Below are 18,445 nucleotides of genomic sequence, written 5' to 3' on the forward strand. Positions count from 1 at the left end.
TAAAGCGCGTTTCAGGGCGTGGGCTCAGAGACCCCCGAAATCCCTGCTTGGGGTGGGGCGCGCTGAGTGTCCCCCCGCCTATCCGGCCGACTCCCTGGTGCGGCAAAGGGCCAAGCTGTTCTTCCAGGGACAGGCGAGTTCACAGGGCGGAGGGGGTCTGATTGTTTCATCAGCCCCCCCCCCCGGCCTCCTTCTGCAGACAATGAGTCTCCCACCCACCCTCCTTCCGCCCCTCGGGTGACCGTGATTTGCTCCGGCAGCTGGGGGCGATCCCAGCCCCGGACGGCGCTTCCTGCGCTGCAGCGCCCCTATAAAAACGTGGGCACCGAGCGAGCGGAGGCATGACCGAAACTTCCCAGCGCCGGGCGCGCCGGGGAGCAGCCGATTGCTCGCGGGGAGCCCCCCGACAGCCAGCCCCTGCTCAGCTCCGCCGCCCCGCACCATGCTGGGGCTCTGCCTGGCGCTGGTGGCCACGGCCCAGCTCGGGCGCTCGGCTCCCGCCCCGCCGCAGCCCGTGGGCGCCCAGTGCATCGAGCACGTCTGCTTCGGCCTGTTCTGGGGGCGGCAGCGGTTCCCCGGCGCCAGCCGGCTCTGCCAGGCCCGCGGGGGGCAGCTCATGACCGTGCGCTCCACGGTGGCGGAGACCGCCATCGCCCTGCTGGTGCGGAACCAGAGCGACTCCAGCCTGTGGATCGGGCTGCAGCTGCCCCCGGGCCAGGCGTGCTCGGAGCCCGCCCGCCCGCTGCGGGGGTTCCGCTGGGTCACGGGCGACGAGCGCACGGACTACACCCAGTGGAGGCCGGGCGGCCCCGTCTGCGGGCGCCGGTGTGTCGCCGTGGCGGCGCTGAATCTCACCTGGGAGGAGAAGCGGTGTGACTCCGAAGCAGACGGCTTCCTGTGTGAGTACAATTACCCTGACACGTGCGCCAAGCTCTCCCCCGGGGCAGGCCTGGCTGTGACCTACACCACCCCCTTCGGGGCGCAGGACAGTGACCTCCTGGTCCTTCCTCCCCAGACCACTGCCTCAATCCCGGCCCTGGGCGTGGAGCTGGTGTGCCAAGAGCACAGCAGCGGGGGCATGCGGTGGAGCTCAGCCAGCCCCGGGGCCTGGCACTGCCAGCTGGAGAACGGCGGGTGCGAGGATTCCTGCCAGGGGGACGGCGGGACTCCGCGCTGCACCTGCCCCCAGGGGAAGCAGCTGGACCAGGACCAACGCAGCTGCTCTTCCCTGTGTGCCGACGCCCCCTGCGAGCACCACTGCATCCCCCTCGCCCTCAACTTCACTTGCATGTGCCACGAGGGCTATGAGCTGGCCGGGGATGGCATCAGCTGCAGAGACATTGATGACTGTAAAACCAACCCGGGCCTTTGTGACCAAGTGTGCATCAACACCAAGGGGGGCTTCACCTGCCAGTGCCACGCGGGCTACGAGCTGGTGGAGGGCAAATGTGAGGACGTGAGAGATTGCGACGGAGAGAAATGTCAACACCAGTGTGACGATGTGCCAGGGGGTTACCGCTGCAGCTGCTCCAGTGGATACGCCCCATCCCCCCTGGACCCCCATAAATGTGTCCTATTTTGCAACCAGACTGAATGCCCAGCAGACTGTGACCCCCATACACAGGATACGTGCTACTGCCCTGATGGCTTTGTTTTGGATCACCACAACGGTAGTGCAAAGATGTGTGTTGATATTGATGAGTGTGAGCTAAACTATTGTGAACAGCTGTGCACAAATAAGCCAGGCAGCTACACCTGTTCTTGCCAGGAGGGGTACAGCCTTGACAAGCAGCACTCTTGTATTTCTGAAGATGAGTTTTCAGGTGAAATGGAACCCTACCCAAAAACAGCAGTCCCCCCCCATGTCCCACCGCCTGCAGACAGCCTCCACCCTGGAGTGCTGATCGGAATCATTATTGGCATCTTGTCCACAATTCTGGTCCTGATGGCCATTCTCTACCACCTGATGAAGAAGCACTTCCCAGTTCATGGAGCCATGGATTATAAATGTAGCAACAGGACAGAAAAGGGAGTGATGCTGCAGCAAGTTCCCCCCGGATGCCCCTCTACTAACCAGAAACTGTAAAGAATCCCATTGGATTGAAAGGGGAAAAGATGGAATTGGGTGAAATTTTTCAAATTTCTGATGAAAACTTTTCAAGGAAAGTCATTAAAACTTTGCAGGGAAAATATTCACTATTTTTCAACGAGCTGCAGAAAAATATGCTTTGCAAGAGATGAGAAAACTGAATGGTAGAGCATACAATGCTGAGCTAGTCCCATTTGTGCATCTTTAAAGAAACCCCTAGATGCCTTTTTGATTTCCCCCCTTTTCCAGACTTGGCGAGCTTTGTGGGGTTTAAAGAGAGAACTTCATTATTTTTTGTGCATTGAAAAAACTGCCCTTGTTTGGAACTGACTATTGAAATCTGACTATAAAACAAGAGAATATATGCAACTGACTAGACTTTGAAGTGGTATGGTGAAAGCAGCTTTCATCCAGAGACAGTGTCATGAGTTCTTTCCCACATCAGGCTGGAGCTACTGAGCAATCGAGAAGAGGTGGAATGCTCCTGCGACAGATATAGGTTTGGTTTATTTTTTAAAAACTGCTAATTACTAACAAGTGGCAAAGACCTTTCCATCAGTTCTTCCCCTACCTTCCATCGTCCTGTCCTCTTTGTTATCTGTAAGAAATTGCAGCTCCCCACATTTATCTATTTTAGGGGTTTGTGCTGCCACCCATTACCACAGTATCTGAGCACCTTTCATGTAAAATCAATAGCAAAAGCAAAGCCCCTTATGGACTTCATGGAATCTCTGCCCCTTCTCCCTTTCAGGGTCAGAACTCTGCTGATTTGGTTGCTGTTTGTTTGTTTGTTACAGGTTTTTTGTTTTTGAGGGGGGCGGGTGTTTGGGTACATGGAACTGTCAATGGTGTGTCATTCTTGCTATGGTGGAAAAGCCTTCCCAGCTGACGGTTGTGTGTTCCATTCACATTTTCTCTAGAGGTTTTTTCCCCCTTCTCTCACTGTCAGCTTAAAACATCATTAATAAAACCACTTCATATTCTCCTGTTGATGAGAACATACGAACCGCCATACCGGGTCAGACCAAAGGTCCATCTAGCCCAGTATCCTGTCTTCTGACAGTGGCCAATGCCAGGTGCCCCAGAGAGAATGAACAGAACAGGGAATCCTCAAGTGATCCATCTCCTGTTGCCCATTCCCAGCTTCTGGCAAACATAGGCTAGGGACACACTCCCTGTTCATCCTCCATGAATTTATCTAGTTTGTTTTTTTTTAAACCCTGTTATAGTCTTGGCCTTCACAACATCCTCTGGCAGGAGTTCCACAGGTTGACTGTGCATTGTGTGAAAAAATACTTCCTTTTGTTTGTTTTAACTCTGCTGCCTATTAACATGATGGCAGGGCATTTTTGCCCAGCGCTGCTAAATCCCTCAGCCCCTGTCCAGATGGTTGCTATGGGCCCTGTCCTACCCACACAGTGGCAAAACTTCCATTGACTTCAATGGGAGCAGGCTCAGGTCCTCTGTCTGCCATCCAGTACTATAGTGGGCAAAATCCGAAAAATTTATTTCACATTTTCCTTTCCAGATCCTTTTATCAAGTGTTGAGATGAAGGGTTAGGAGGCTATAAAAGCCAAGGGTCAGACCAGTGTTCAAAGGAGACGGGCAGTATAACCTTAATGAGATTGTGGGAGAAAATAAGCCCAAATGCTGAGAGAACTCCAAGGGCCTTTTTCTGCTTCTATGGAAGCTTTGACATTGGCTTCAAGAGGAGCATGATTGAGCTCTACTAGATAGGGTCCCGTGCCTATGAAATATTGATATGCAGCAGTGCTCAGTTTTCTAGCAGTACATTTTACAATTCTGGGATAGCAAACCCAGACATATAGGTGACCGCTTGGAGGTCATCTAGTCCAACCCCCTGCTCAAAGCAGGACATAATCCCCAACTAAATAATCCCAACCAAGGCTTTGTTAAGCCTGACCTTAAACTTCTAAGGAAGGAGATTCCACCACCTCCCTAGGTAACCCATTCCAGTGCTTCACCACCCTCCTAGTGAAAAAGTTTTTCCTTATATCCAACCTAAACCTCCCGCACTGCAACTTGAGACCATTACTCCTTGTTCTATCATCTGGTACCACTGAGAACAGTCTAGATCCATCCTCTTTGGAACCCCCTTTCAGGTAGTTGAAAGCAGCTATCAAATCCCTCCTCATTCTTCTCTTCTGCAGACTAAATAATCCCAGTTCCCTCAGCCTCTCCTCATAACTCATGTGCTCCAGCCCCCTAATCATTTTTGTTGTCCTCTGCTGGACTCTTTCCAGTTCTTCCACATCCTGCTTGTAGTGTGGGGCCCAAAACTGGACACAGTACTCCAGATGAGGCCTCGCCAATGCCGAATAGAGGGGAATGATCACGTCCCTCGATCAGCTGGCAGTGCCCCTACTTATACAGCCCAAAATGCCGTTAGCCTTCTTGGCAACAAGGGCACACTGTTGACTCATATCCAGCTTCTTGTCCACTGTAACCCCTGGATCTTTTTCTGCAGAACTGCTGCCTAGCCACTCGGTCCCTAGTCTGTAGCAGTGCACGGGATTCTTCCTTCCTAAATGCAGGACTCTGCACTTGTCCTTGTTGAACCTCATCAGATTTCTTTTGGCCTAATCCTCTAATTTGTCTAGGTCCCTCTGTATCCTATCCCTACCCTGATTGATGAACTGATTGATAAAGAAGTATGCAGGCTACCAGCTGGTTGTTCTTAAGAAAGTTTACTGTTAAGAGATTGAGAAACTTGATTTTTCTAATCTTCCCCTTTTGGGGTGAAAATAACTGTAGGTACATACAAAGTGAGACTGCTAACACATGGTATTATTTTTTTCCTGATATGCCAGAATGATCAAAATACATTTCAAATTTTGAAAAAAAACAAACAGAAGAAGAAATGTGTTACATGAAATCTAGCTTTCTTACTGTAAATGGTTCAATCCATGGTTTTGTAAATGCAGCACATTTGTAAATAGTTATTTATTGGAAATGTACCCTATGCAATGCAAAATCACTGCGTGATTTCACAGGCATACAAATAAAGCTTGACAAACCTGGTTTATAGAAAATGTGGTAATGAAATGTTCTTTCTCTCCTCTCCCCACAACCTCCCTAATAACAGCAGATGCTGATCTTTCCTTACCAAGAACAATTTTGTTACTGGCCAGATTATCAGAAGTGCCCAACTCCCACAGATCCCATTGGAGTCCATGCGTGCTGCAAGTTCCAGCACCTTTGAAAATCAGGCCAAACATTCTTTTATAACTATTTTGCAAGTGTGATTATTATCCGTGATAATGGACTGTAAATAATGGAGAACAAGATTAACATTAAAAGATCAATGTTAATGAAATAGAAATAAAATGATAGCTACGTAGGGCCAGATGTATCCTTCATGTCACTCCACTGAAATATCTATCTATACACACATACAAAACTCCTTTGAAGTCAGTGGATTTTTGTGAGTGTGAACAGGATTTGGCCCTGTGGGAGTTTCCTGTGGCTGAGACAATTTTGCCATGTGTCTTTATCCAAATCCTGTTGACTTGAATGGGAGTTTAATATGAGCAAGGATTGGGCCTAAAGTTTGTACATTACCGCAGATTAAATTAGCAGTAGTGGCACCTGTTAAAGTTGAAATGCAGCTCCTGCTATAATCTTCCTTTTCCAGTTGCTCATAAATTTGAGAAATAAATTCCTTTTTGGGCTGAATTTACTCCCATTCCCAACCCAGGGGTGAGTCTGTTTAAAGAAAGCTTCAGCAAAAAGTTCTGAGCTACTTTTGAGCGCTGCACAGGGGAGAAGAGAATCTCCTCTGTGTGTTCTGATCAGAAATTGTGGCACTGGTGAATTAAACACAAGACTGAGAGTGGGGAGGCCTGGCGGGCTCCACCGGGACTCGCTGTGTGACTTTGCCACATCTCTTTAAACTCTCTGTGCTCCACTTTCCCATCTGTACAAAGATTACCTTCCTCTCAGGAGGGTTGTGAGGATTGATTAATCCTTGTACAGTGCTTTGAGAAAGAAAAGTGCTGCATGAATAAAAATAATCACAGAAGAAATGTCCTGCCCAGTATCCTAGTTTTACTGACTTCTGCAGGGAACAGAGGGGGCTGGGGAATCTGATGGGCACATATGTTCCAAAGAAATGAGGAGGGATCAAGGTTGGGGGAGGAAAGGTTGCCAGAAGCATTTTCTTTGGCAAGAAAATGCAATTAAAAGGTGATGGGTGAAACCTTGGCCCCCTTGAAGTCCATGGGGGTTTGGCCATTCACGTCCAGGACTTCACCCCTAAGAGAGAAGATTGACAATAAAAGATGAAGGGGTGGCCCACTATCCATGGGTGGTCAGGAGGTTTTGGGCAAGGGTAGCTGGTTTTGCAAAGCTTCCATCCAGGGTGGCTGGATTCCAGTGATCTCATTCAAGGATGGTTAGGAACTGGTCACTTTATTCAAGGGCAGCAGCTAGGTTGTGGAACCAGTCCACATAGGTGCAACTCAAGGAACTTGCAAACTACTGGCAATTCTTATTTTGGTTTCCCTGGCCCCCTTTATTTCTCTAAACCAAAGCAACAAAAGTCCCAGAACCAGAAAATTAAAGGGAATCCAACCTTACTGTAAATCCAGGCTGATGAATGAAAACCCCAACATCATCCGGAAGTGCCCTTGTTTCTGTGCTCCAGCCCCATGCATCCAGGGGCTTGTGTTTGGTGCAGGAGTTACCTTTTATTTATTTGTTCTCAGCTGTGCTCTCTTTCCCAGGATTTGAGCCCAAATGTTCCTGTCCGCCCCCAGCTGCACGGGTCCAACTCCTTGGAGGGTAACGATGTAATGGAGAGTAGGATTTGCCCCTTTGGTTTTCTAAAAGTCGATTACCAACTCTTGCTGCAGCACCTCCAGGACCCATCATTCGCCATTTTAATAACTCCTTTCAGAGAGACTTTTTGGCCATGTCCCCTTATTACTCACAGGCTTTTAAAGTCTCCAGGCCTGATTCTCAGTGACATTTAAACCACTCTAACATAAAGGAACCTCAAAGGGGTGAAAATGGCCCTCTAAGAACACCTGGCCAGTGAAAAGCTGGTGAAATGCTCTACAGCAGCCTGGCTTCCAGGTCCAAGCACAGGAGATAGATCAGGGGTGTGGCTGGACTGGATGGCACTATGGCTGTTCATTGCTTCTCAGAGCTAATTGAGAGCCATGGGAAGCAGCATGTAAATTAGAGTCACCTTGAGGCTTCTCTGACTTATACCAAAGGGCAGGCAGTGCCATGCATAGCCCCAGACCATACTAAAAGCCACTTCATCCCCTCTCTTCATCTCTGCATTCTCCCTGCCCCGGTGCAGGAAAGGAGCAACTGGGAAGCAAGCTTTCATTATTCTAAGAGGTTTACATTATGTACGTCCACTTCAATTTTATTTAAAGCAGCTACAAGTAAATGAAATACAGATGTTTCCCCTAGAGTTCCTTCATTGTATGCCCATAAATAATATTGTTTTGTTTTAAAACAACCCCAAAAGTTTACATCTAACAGTGCATCCAAGTGTTTCCCTTTGGATGGCATATGAGAGACTAAATCCTACACCAGGAGGCTCGCAGGAGACCCATGGGACAATTCCTATGAGAAAGGGAAGTGGGATTTAGTGTGATACGATGAATTCCAGCCCTACAAATACCCCACCTGCCACTGATGTAATCCATTGAATATGGGTTCCAGATGATCCACCCCACCCTGATTTACGTGTGGGAGATCTTGGACGGCAAAGTCAGGTCAGGGTTTAAACTCCCAGCTGAGCCTTCATTTGAATGAACTCTTGGAAGATCCAGCTGTGGGTGAACGATTCCCCCCTGATTTCAGTCCTTTTCTCCCTCTGCCTTTTGAGCTTTGCCCTGGGCTGCTGTGTCAGCCAGCTCACCTGTCTGCCGACAGCGGGAGAGCTACCAAATATTGTTTTAACTGTTCAGGGTGAAGCAAAATGTAATTGAAGGGCCGGATATTGCCAGGCTCTTTCTACAGCGCGTGGAGGAGATGCACCCAAGGAACTTGCCATCTGTTTTAAGTGCCCTGCCCACATGCCTGTGACAATGAGACAGAGGCTGCTCCCTCTATGCACCCTCTGATGCCCTAAAGGGGTTGGAGAGGAGGAGGACCCATCGCCCTTGTTCCCCTGCCCTCCATGCACTGGTCAGCTCTGCTCCCAGGCACTCAGTGGGCAGCATGTAGCAGCAGACAAATTCTTCCTGTGCATTAGGGAGCTGCAGCACAAATTCCTGATAGTACAAACTGCGGGGGGAGGAACGTAAGGAGTCTTGGTACAGGGGCCAGGTAATTGCAGTTAAACACAGTGACTGCTCTCTGTTGGAGCTTGCGAGGGTGCAGCCTACCTCATGGGGGGCGGGAAGTCTGTGGAAGGAGTGCCCCTCCCCCTGCCATCCACTAATACCAGTTAGCAGAGCTCACCAGTTATAGAGAGGAGATGTGCTAACCAGTTATGTGGAGGAGAACATGCTGCCATGACACTCCCCCCCCCCCCCCGCCCCACATACTTATAAAATAAACAACACTGAGAACCAAACTCCCCGCACCCCCACCACCAAGAAATAGATTCCTCTAAAGGGACTTCCAGTTAGGGTTACCAGATAGCAGCTGTGAAAAAACGGGACAGGGGGTGGCAGATAATAGGCGCCTGTATAAGAAAAAGTCCCCCAAAACGGGACTGTCCCTTTAAAAACGGGACATCTGGTCACCCTACTTCCAGTGGAATTCATGTCCTGTTCACACTGCCAGCTGTACGGTCTTGATCTTGCACCTTGTTTCTTGCTCCCTGTGCAATCATTGACACCAGTGCAGGATGCATGCAAAGTAGGTACAAAGCAGTTGCATAATGCTACCACTCTGGTTTGGTGGTGTTTAGCATTCACTTTGTCTTGGAGTAACTGGCCCGAGATGATGAATAACAAGTAAAATCAGGAGGCATTAAATACCCAACACTTGAGTTTTTGAATTTTGATTTGTAAGTGACAAAAATAACCAAGCTGGAGAAATGAAGCTTCATTGGAACGTGGTGATTCGTGGGGAAACTGATCCAGACTTTTACAAAGAGAAGTTACCTGTCTGATCCAGACTTCCAAGTCCTTCATTTGGGACAGGCCACTCTTAATTGCTTCTCTGCCCCCATGTACTCCATGTTAAATGTTCTAATTGAACATTGTCCTCTTCTCCAGTGAATCCAGGCTTTGTAACTAGGTTAACGTCCTGAACAGAAAGGGAAGGCCAGAGAAACTTCTGAACACCAACAGTAACAATCTTCCCCAGGATATATGTTGGTTCAGAGTCCTAGGCCTTCGGTGGGACGTTCAAAAGCAGTCAGTGTTGGTCTAAGGCAGGGGTGGGCAAATTTTTGGGCCCATGGACCACATCAGGGTTGTGAAACTGTATGGAGGGCCGGGTAGGGAAGGCTGTGCCCCCAAACAGCCTGGGCCCTGCCCCCTATCTGCCCCCCCACTTCCCGCTCCCAACTGCCCCCCTCAGAATCCCCGACCCGTCCAACCCCCCATTCCTTGTCCCCTAACCGCTCCCCCGGGACCCCACCCCCATCCAAGCCCCCTGCTCCCTGTCCCCTGAGCCCTATTCACACCCCTGCCCCTCACAGGCCCCCCCAGGACTCCCAGGCCTATCCAACTGCCCCTGTTTGCCATCCCCTGACCCCCCCTCCAGAACCTCCACCCCATCCAACCGCCCACTGCTCCCTGTCCCCTGACTGCCCCCTGGAACCCCCTGCCCCTTATCCAACCCCCCCCCTCCCCTCCCCCTCCCCTCACTGCCTTACCATGCTGCTCAGAACAGCAGAAGCTTGCCCAGCCGGAGCCAGCCACACCACCGCGGTGGCGTGGCGAACTGAGGCTGCAGGGAAGGGGGGACAGCGGGGGAGGGGCCGGGGGCTAGCCTCCTCGGCCGGGAGCACAGGGGCTGGGCAGGACGGTCCCGTGGACCGAATGTGGCCTGCGGGCCCTCATTTGCCCACTTCTGGTCTAAGGTCTGATCAGCACTTAAAAGTTAGGTTGACATAGCTATGGTGCTCAGGGGGTGTGAACAATTCCCACCATTGAGTACATGGCTAGGCTGACCTCACCCCTGGTGTAGACGTGGATAGGTCAATGGAAGAATTCTTCCTTCAACCTAGCTACCAATGCTCAGGGAGGTAGATTATGTAAAGTGATGGAAAAACCCCTTTTGGTGCTGTAGGAATCACCTACACTATGACACTACAGCGGCACGTCGCTGCAGTGCCGGACCTGGGCCACTGTAGCAACTGTAGTGTAGACACGGCCTCCCATTGAAATGAAGAGGAGTTTTACCACATGGGAACAGAATTAGGCCTGGTCTCCATAGGAAAGTTGGACTGGTATAAATATGATGGTTAGGGGTGTGATATTTTTTACTGATACACTTCTACTGGCACAAGCTCTGAGGAGGATACAGTTATGCTGGAATAAAGATGCTTTATACCAATACAGTTTATTCCTCATCCCCACCCCGTTCCAGTGTGTGTGTGTTTGCCCCACTTTAACCAGACCAGAATAACACTAGCCCTATACCAGCATAGTGAGGAGGCAGAACTTTCTCGTGTAGACAAAGCCATAGGCCAACACTGACGGCTTCTGAAAATCCCATCCAGTGTATCTGAACTAGCTGAAAAATCAAGAAAAAGGCCCCCCCCTTAAATTAATCATAGTAAAAGTCCCCCAAACACGCCTTTTCTACTATTTCCTCTGACCCTTCTACTTTGAATAATTTTTATAGCAAAAAACAATGGAAAAAATCAATTAAATATCCAGAGGTGTTTTAAGTGAAAAAAGTCACAACATAAACAAAAACCTACTCTATAGCCACCCCTAAAAGAAGCTATCCAGTGGGATTTTTTTTTAGGGTTATCATCTTAACTCAGTCAGATGGGAAATAAGATGCATGTTTTTACCAGTGAGGGTAATTAACCACTGGGACAGGTTGCGAAGGGATGTGGCAAATTTGCCACCACTTGGAGTCTTTAAATCAATACCGGACGTCTTTCTACAAGATACACTCTAGTCTAGTTCATCCTGCAATGCTGGGTTTGATGTAGGACTCGCTGGGTGACGTTCTGTGGCTACAAGGGGTCAGATTAGGTGACAATTCTGGCCTTAGATCTCTGAATCGAAGACACTTAACTAAAGCACTCTCGAGATTTGACAATATCCTGAGTTACATGCCGTGTCAAGGCTCCTGTGAGCAGCAAGGGAGAGAAGGGCGTGTTTCAATGTTGGGAACATTTGTAGTCATGGGGCTGAGTGCTATTGTACACATCCAAGGCATGGCACTATCCCAGCACAGGACACACCCAGAAATTAGATTTGTACGTTTTGTTGCTTGAGCATAATTGAAATGTTATTAAAGAACCTCTCCCATGCCAAGATCCCTTTGCCTCCCTTGTGTGCAATTGAAAGTTAAGAACATCGTAACAATTGTCAAAGTCAAAAGAGCAGCACGGAGTTGTTCTTTGGGAACATAACCTTTGCCTGTACATCAGCTGGCAGTGATGCAGTTGAAGAGTGATCAGCAGCTCTGGGAAATCGTGCAGGGCCCAGCACTGGTGGTCGCTGTGCAAGCGTTTGTGGGGCCTGAGTCTCCGTTGCCCTGCATCTTGTGCCATCCTTTACATGAAGGCAAAATGGGCGCGACATGTTACTGGATCAGAACACTAGGGACACTTTACACTGGTGGAAAGGACTGCACAAAGTGAAGAGCCAGGAGAACCAGCCCCGTGATGAGCTGCCAGGAGAGTGCAGTGGTTAGCCAGAGGACAGGAGTCACTTCATGCCATTTTACAGGGCATATCCAGCAGATGGAATCCCTTACATAAATCTTCCCAGGACTGCTATGGCTCCCAACGCCCTGATCTCGAAAAGATAGACGCACATGCTTATCCACGCTGCGAGCTGTCTCATCGACTGACAACGGGACTACTCGCAGTGTGGAACGGTAAGCATGTTAAGTAAATGGTTCAATCCCTGGTGGGGGCCCAAATCTGAAGCATCACAGATAAACCTGTCCACCTCAAATTATTGTACTCCTTTGTCAACTGAGAGTGATGAGGATTAAAGTGGTCTCCAGCGTTTGTCTTTGGACATGTGACTACTTAGATTGTGAGCTCTCCAACTGTCTTTTTGTTCTGGGTTTCTAGTGCAATGGAGTCCTGGTCTCTCACTAGGAGCTTTGGTAATGGTAATAAGTAACAATAATGAGTGTTGTAGAAGAGAAGACCAATGAGACCGTGTTGATGGATGTTGCCACGCCAGCAGACAGAAACATAAAAAGGAAACAAGACGAGACGTACGTGAAGTACTATGCAGAGCTCTGCCACAAAGTGGAACGATTATGGAAAACTCGGACAACAACGATTCCAGTGATTGCTGGAGCACTTGGAGAAATCTCTTTAAGGCTATGAACGGGCAGCTCAAGAGCATGTTAGGACCATCACAATCAGTGACTTCCAGGAGACAGTGTTTTTAGGTACTGCAAGAATTTTAAGGAAAGCCAAACAAGAACAAGTGCATTTGAGCACCTAAAATGCAGGAATTCTGCGGAGGGTGGAACAAAACTCCTGACTACCCAAACCTTCAGAGTCAGTTCATGGTTAGGATTTATTGCTGATTCACCGGGATACAGTTTAGACTGTAGCTTCTCCCTTTTTATGCCTAAAGATCTTGTATGTTGTGAAGGCTGTTTGTTTAAAACACAAAACCACTCCTGTAATGTAATCCTGAGGGATAATAATAACAGTGTTACAGGCCAACATTATGGCTTTTTATTTTTCTATGGCACAATTACAGATTGGATCATTCATGACACAACTGCAGCTCAGTCCTACCCACCGTTGCTCTTTCTAAGGATCTAAAAGAACCTCAAGCATTTAAAAAGTCTAGATTCTGTTTATGTTCATGTCAATGGCAAAATTCTCATTCACTAAATCGGAGCTAGACTGAGCCTTAAATCAGTACTTTGGGGTTAGGTTACTGTCACTCGTACTTTCTGCAAACTAGGGTACTATTTTCCCTTTAGACACACTTTACTAGGTTAATGGGTGGATTTTCAAAAGGACCCTGCAGCCCCCATTGTTCTTAATGGGAGTTGTGCCCTTTTGAAAATCTAGTAATAAATTGCTAAGGATGGCACATTCCTTTCCAAACACTGGTCACAAAAGATTAAAGAAGATATACTCTCTCTCTCTCTCTCTCTCTCTCTCTCTCTTGCATTTTAATTACCAGCCTGGCCTTAGAAGGGCTGAGCCTGTTCCCAGTGAGAGCTGCAGAAAAACTCCTCCTGAAGTCATCGGGCTCAGGATGTGGACCCAATGCTGACCATTAACCTGTATTATATCCCTAGCCTCTTGTGCTGAGCAGGCTCATAGGAAACAACCCATGTCAGAGAAGCCAACAGAGTACTCCTGCCCTGTGAGCAAATGCCTGGGATGGGAGTGGCTAAGAGAATCCTCATTCTAGACCCTTTGCCACCTTGAGTGGCACCTTACTCCAAGCATGGTCCCCACGGTCTCAGTGGCAAGGGACTGCTCAGGCTACAGAAGGAATCGATCAAGAAACAAGCCCAGCTACCCAAAGAGAAAAAAAGCAGGGGCAGCTCCCTCAGCCAGCTTACCCAGCAGCCATACAAGCCCCATCCCAGCCACAGCCCAAAGGCAGGAGCCAACCTAGAAGCAAATGGCCCCAGGCTGAGGACTTACGCAGGCTTCTTTACCCCGCTCGTCTGTTTCTGAAGGGTGAGATGCAGCAGCAGGGTGATGGTGCTCATTACAAGATGCTGGTCCTGCAAGGCGCGGGCTGGGCCAGGAGGAGGCACCCTTTCGGAAGGCAGGGGTCCCGAGGAGGAGGACACATGCCATCTAGAAGGTGGTGGTCTTTGCAAGGAGGGTGCCGGGTGTACAGCAGGGCTCAGGGTGCACCGGCTCCCGCTGGCAATGCAAAGACGGGCACATGCAGCCCTTGCTCGTCTCCTCCCCCTTGGGGACGGCACAGTAATCTAGCGGCTCCTCCTCCTCTTCCTCCTCAGCGCCATCCAGGTCCGGGTGGCGGCAGCAGCAGAAGCTGGCATTGCAGCACCGCCGTAGCGCCCCATGGAAGGAGTGCCTGAAGTTGTCCGAGAGGAAGCCGTAGAGGATGGGGTTGGTGCAGCTGTTGGAGTAGCTGAGGACGAGAGAGGCACTGTTCACGGTGGCATCCAGGTGGCCGGGCAGCAGCAGATTCACCAGCTGAACCACGTGAAAGGGCATCCAGCACACCATGAACATGGCCACCACGATCAACGCCAGCCGGGTCAGCTTCCCCTCCGAATGCCGCCACTGCTGCCAGCCCACCTGCTGAGCCACCGCCCGCATCTTGCCCACAATCGGCAGGTAGCAGAGGCCCATGGCCAGCACCGGCAGCAGGAAGCCCAGCAAGGTCGTGTAGACCACAAAGGCAGCCGCCCAGGCCGGACTAGGCCACAGCAGGTTGCAGGCCACTGCTCGGCCATCGTGCGTGCTGGCGGTGCCGGCGAAGATGGGAATGGGCGAGGCCACCAGAAGCGAGAGCAGCCAGACCCCTCCGTTGACCATCTTGGCCACCCGGGGCCGGCGGTAGGTGGCTGCCCGCAGCGGGTGCACCACAGCGATGTAGCGGTCCAGGCTGAGCACGGTCAGGCAGAAGACGCTGGTGAACATGTTGAGCCCGTCCACGCCCAGCACGGTGCGGCACAGGGCCCGGCCGAAGGGCCAATGGTGCAGGGCAGCCGAGGCCGCCACGAAGGGGATGCTGAGCATGAGGAGCTCGTCGGCGATGGCCAGGTTGAGCAGGTAAATGTTGGTCGCCGTCTTCATCTTGGCGTAGCGCAGGATGACGAAGATCACCAGTGAGTTGCCGAGCAGCCCCAGCAGGCACACCAGGGCGTAGAGACACTGGATCACTACCGTGCCCGTAATCTCTCCGGCATTGCCACCCCACTCCTCCGCCCTTTGCCGCTGATCCAGCTGTGCCAAGGAGGTGCTGGCGTTGGGAGGGACGTCAGAAGCCATCCAGCTGGATGGAGTCCACATAGCCCCGCTCCCCTCCTGGGATCCTGCAGGCAGGTGCTTGGCATCGGTGCTCATGCTGGCAGCTGTCCCATCGGGAGGAGAGGGAGCAAAGGGCTGCAGGGCCTGGATGTGGTTGGGGATGGATGATGCTAGAGCATGGGTGATGCTGGGGAGGGGGATGGCTGGTTTTGCCTGCTAAGGAATGGAGGCTGCTGAAGGATGGAGGCTGCTGCCAGGAGCTGGATTCTGTTGGGGGACAAGTGGCTGCTGCCTGCCAACGGATGGTGCTGCCGGGAGATGAAGAATACTGCCGGGGTTGGAGGATGCCGCCTGGCAGGTACGCTTCTCAGCATGCAGATGGTTCAAAGAGAGACAGAGAGAGAGAAAGAGGCAGAAATGTGAGTTTTCAGTGCCTGTAGCAGCAGCAGCTGCAAAATTGTGCTCTCTGCTGCTGCTCCCTTAATTGTCAAATCGCTGTCACACACCTCCGGTAGCTCCAATCACAGGCCGCCCTCCCACCGGCGAGGGTGCCTTTGATTTGCTTCACGGCGAGACAATAGTGTACTGCAACATGCAGCCCTCGGAAGCTTCGGCATTGACCGATTCAGACAATGGACGCAGAGCCAGGGGGTGCTGTCATTTGCTGCGACGCCTCTGCAGCAGTGGCCGCTGGCCGTTAAATACAAAGGAATGAGAATAATTAAACTTTTCCTCTTCACTGAGGTGTTCCCCAGACCTTAATTATTTCATTAGCCCCTGCAAGGAAGGTCCATAGAATGAACAAACTTTACCGCTGCTGAGCAGTACTCCTACCCGGCAGACAGCCGCAATGACATCAACAGGCTCCGGGCACAAGAAGGTCCTAATCAAGGTGAATAAAGTTAGCGGGATCTGGCCTTTTAAAAGTAAAAGACAGGCCATTCTCCTTCCATTTTAATCTGAGTTATTCTCATTTGCTTGAATCATTTCTGGCATGTTTCCACAAGAAGGTACAACTTTCTGATCAGGAGTTTCACCTTTAAAATCAATGCCAACCCTTCCCCCTTCTGTTTGATATTCGCCTTGCCAGTGCTCTGAAAATGGCTGAGGGAAACGCTTCCTTTTGCAGTATCTCCACTGTCAGTCCGAGAAGGCTGTTAGAAGGTGGGGGGGGGGGAGGTTCATAATACACAGATCAAACAGTTGCCGGTAACCCTGCGTAATAGCTGCTGGTTGCATTGCAGGGGCTCACAACCGGCAATCCGGGCATCTTGGCGAGGGGGAGAGAGGTTCACGGCAAAATTGTCCCCACTCAGTAGCAACATTTACATTTATCATCCCAAAGGACTGCGCAAATTATATACGTACAGGACTCAAGGAGGTACCTCTGGGAGACAGTCATGCAGGCAAGCGGCACACCGCACAATGCAAGGTGTCTCCACATGGGCTACGCATTTGAGGAAGGAAGGTTTCCTTGGCAACTAGAGATGGCCCTCCCCGATTGGCTAGCACTCAAGTGTTTGGTTTGAAATCACTTCCCACTGCAGAGAAGAGCAAAGGGTTGGGGTTTGCCTCCCCCCCCTCGTCCCCCAGATGGAATTTCTCTTGCCAGTCTACTGAAGTGGACACAGAAGCAGAGCAGGGAAAAGGAAGGAAGGGAATCAAATAAACCAGTGGTTCTCAATCTGGGGGTCTGCTCAGACTATGTCTGAGGGGTCCGCAAAAGGCTTAGACTGAAAACTGACTGAACAGACTTCAACAATATATACACAGACAATAGATTTCCAAAGGATCCCACGTCTCCATTCGTCATTTCCAAAGGTGACCGCAAATGAAAAATAAAAAGGTTGAAAACCACTGAAACAGACCAAGCAAAAACCGAGTGCAGAAGTCATTCTGATCCCCTGACTCTCCTTACTCCACAAGCAGTCCCATTGGCTTGGATTATTCGTGGAGTAAAGTCCCGTTTGGCGTGTGTAAGGGTATCGGAATCCATCCCTCCGGGAGCAAGGGAAGGATTCTCTGAACAAGCCCAGTGGGGAAAGGGCAGAAAGAACAAGGAGCAGAATGAGCTAGAGCTCTTGAATGAAGCAGACAGCTGGCCTAGAGAAAGGGACCTGGGGAGGAAATGTGGACTCTGATTATGCCTAGTGAGGTGCAGCTAAAGCAATGACCCCAGCCTCACCCAGAGGGGACGCCTGGCTGCCCCGGACCAACCAGGTGTGATGTGGAGGAAAATCAAGGTGCAGCCATCAGCCCGTAGGAATGGAGTAGTCAGCTGTGATGGTAGCAAAGGATTTGACCACCAGTGTGTCTGTTCTTTTCTAGAGAGATAAGGTGGGTGAGGGAATATCTTTTATTGGACCAACTTCTGTGGGGGACAGATACAAGCTTTCGAGCCACACAGAGCTCTTTGTTGGGTCCCCTTTTCTATTTGTTTTCATTTTGCTTTTTCTGTTCATTTATCATGAGTGTCTTTCTTTGGCATCTCCACCTGGGGGTCGCTATCAGAACAAGCCAGTCTTATCTTGGTAGTGGAGTTGGCAGGGGATTTGTCCATGGCTTCACATTTCCATCAGAAAATGTAGATTCAGGGAAACTGAACTTTTTGTGCAAAGGTATCAGTTCGGCTAAACTTTCATTGTGAAGATTTCTCAGATCTCACGTGGAATTTCCGGAGGGAGAATGAGAGATGTGGGAAATGGGCAATGGGAAACCCAGGTTCAAGTCCTTGCATTGCCTCATTCAGCCCAGAAACTTGAACTTGGACCTTCCATCTCTCAGATGAGTCTCCTATTCTGGGATGGGTATCTCTCTCTCCCCCCCCCCCCCCAAAATTGGAAAGGTCTTGGGTTTGTTCTGATGTAGAATGGAAACGAATGTTGAAATTCTGAGGGTTTTTTGCCAAACAGAATTCTTGTTTTCCAGCCAGCCCTACTCTGTAGCAGCTGTGTGGTGTCTATCAGGGGTCCTTTGACGATATTTTGAATATGTCTGTGTGTTTGAGTTTTCATTCCAGGGCTGGAGGACTGTGGCGATGGGAGTCCCAACCCGCCCCAGGAAATAGAAAAGGAACTGGATAGTTTACATCAGGGAAATAATTGCTCTGGGTTTTCTGCTCTGAAGTGAGCACCACTCACAGCATCCTCCACATGGGTTCTCCACAGCGTATTTTATTTGGAAAATACGTATGTATATCTTATAACATGGTGGCTTGCTCATGGGCTGGAGAGCCTGGGGCTAAGGCAGCCTGGATTAAAAGAAGAGATTTACCTGAGGGGAATCAGGT

General features: G+C 50.2%; 2 protein-coding genes across 2 annotated transcripts; one reads left to right on the forward strand and one right to left on the reverse strand.

Annotated features, from left to right (window-relative positions):
- The first annotated feature begins 333 nt into the window (after nt 1-333).
- THBD (thrombomodulin) lies at nt 334-5,142 on the forward strand. The gene has a single exon (XM_073339712.2). It carries the CDS (start codon nt 443-445, stop codon nt 2,084-2,086), a length of 1,644 nt encoding a protein of 547 aa, XP_073195813.1. The 5' UTR covers nt 334-442; the 3' UTR covers nt 2,087-5,142.
- A 7,480-nt stretch (nt 5,143-12,622) lies between these two features.
- On the reverse strand, nt 12,623-16,286 carry SSTR4 (somatostatin receptor 4). Its single transcript, XM_073339713.2, has one exon. The coding sequence runs from the start codon at nt 15,250-15,252 to the stop codon at nt 14,011-14,013; it is 1,242 nt and encodes a 413-aa protein (XP_073195814.1). The 5' UTR covers nt 15,253-16,286; the 3' UTR covers nt 12,623-14,010.
- Between the last annotated feature and the right edge of the window lie 2,159 nt (nt 16,287-18,445).

The sequence above is a fragment of the Lepidochelys kempii genome, chromosome 3, assembly GCF_965140285.1.
Source record: "Lepidochelys kempii isolate rLepKem1 chromosome 3, rLepKem1.hap1, whole genome shotgun sequence".
NCBI classification, from domain to species: Eukaryota; Metazoa; Chordata; order Testudines; family Cheloniidae; genus Lepidochelys; species Lepidochelys kempii.

Coding starts and splice junctions, on each gene's coding strand:
- THBD (XM_073339712.2), top strand. CDS start 443: ATGCTGGGGCTCTGCCTGGCGCTGGTGGCCACGGCCCAGCTCGGGCGC.
- SSTR4 (XM_073339713.2), bottom strand. CDS start 15,252: ATGAGCACCGATGCCAAGCACCTGCCTGCAGGATCCCAGGAGGGGAGC.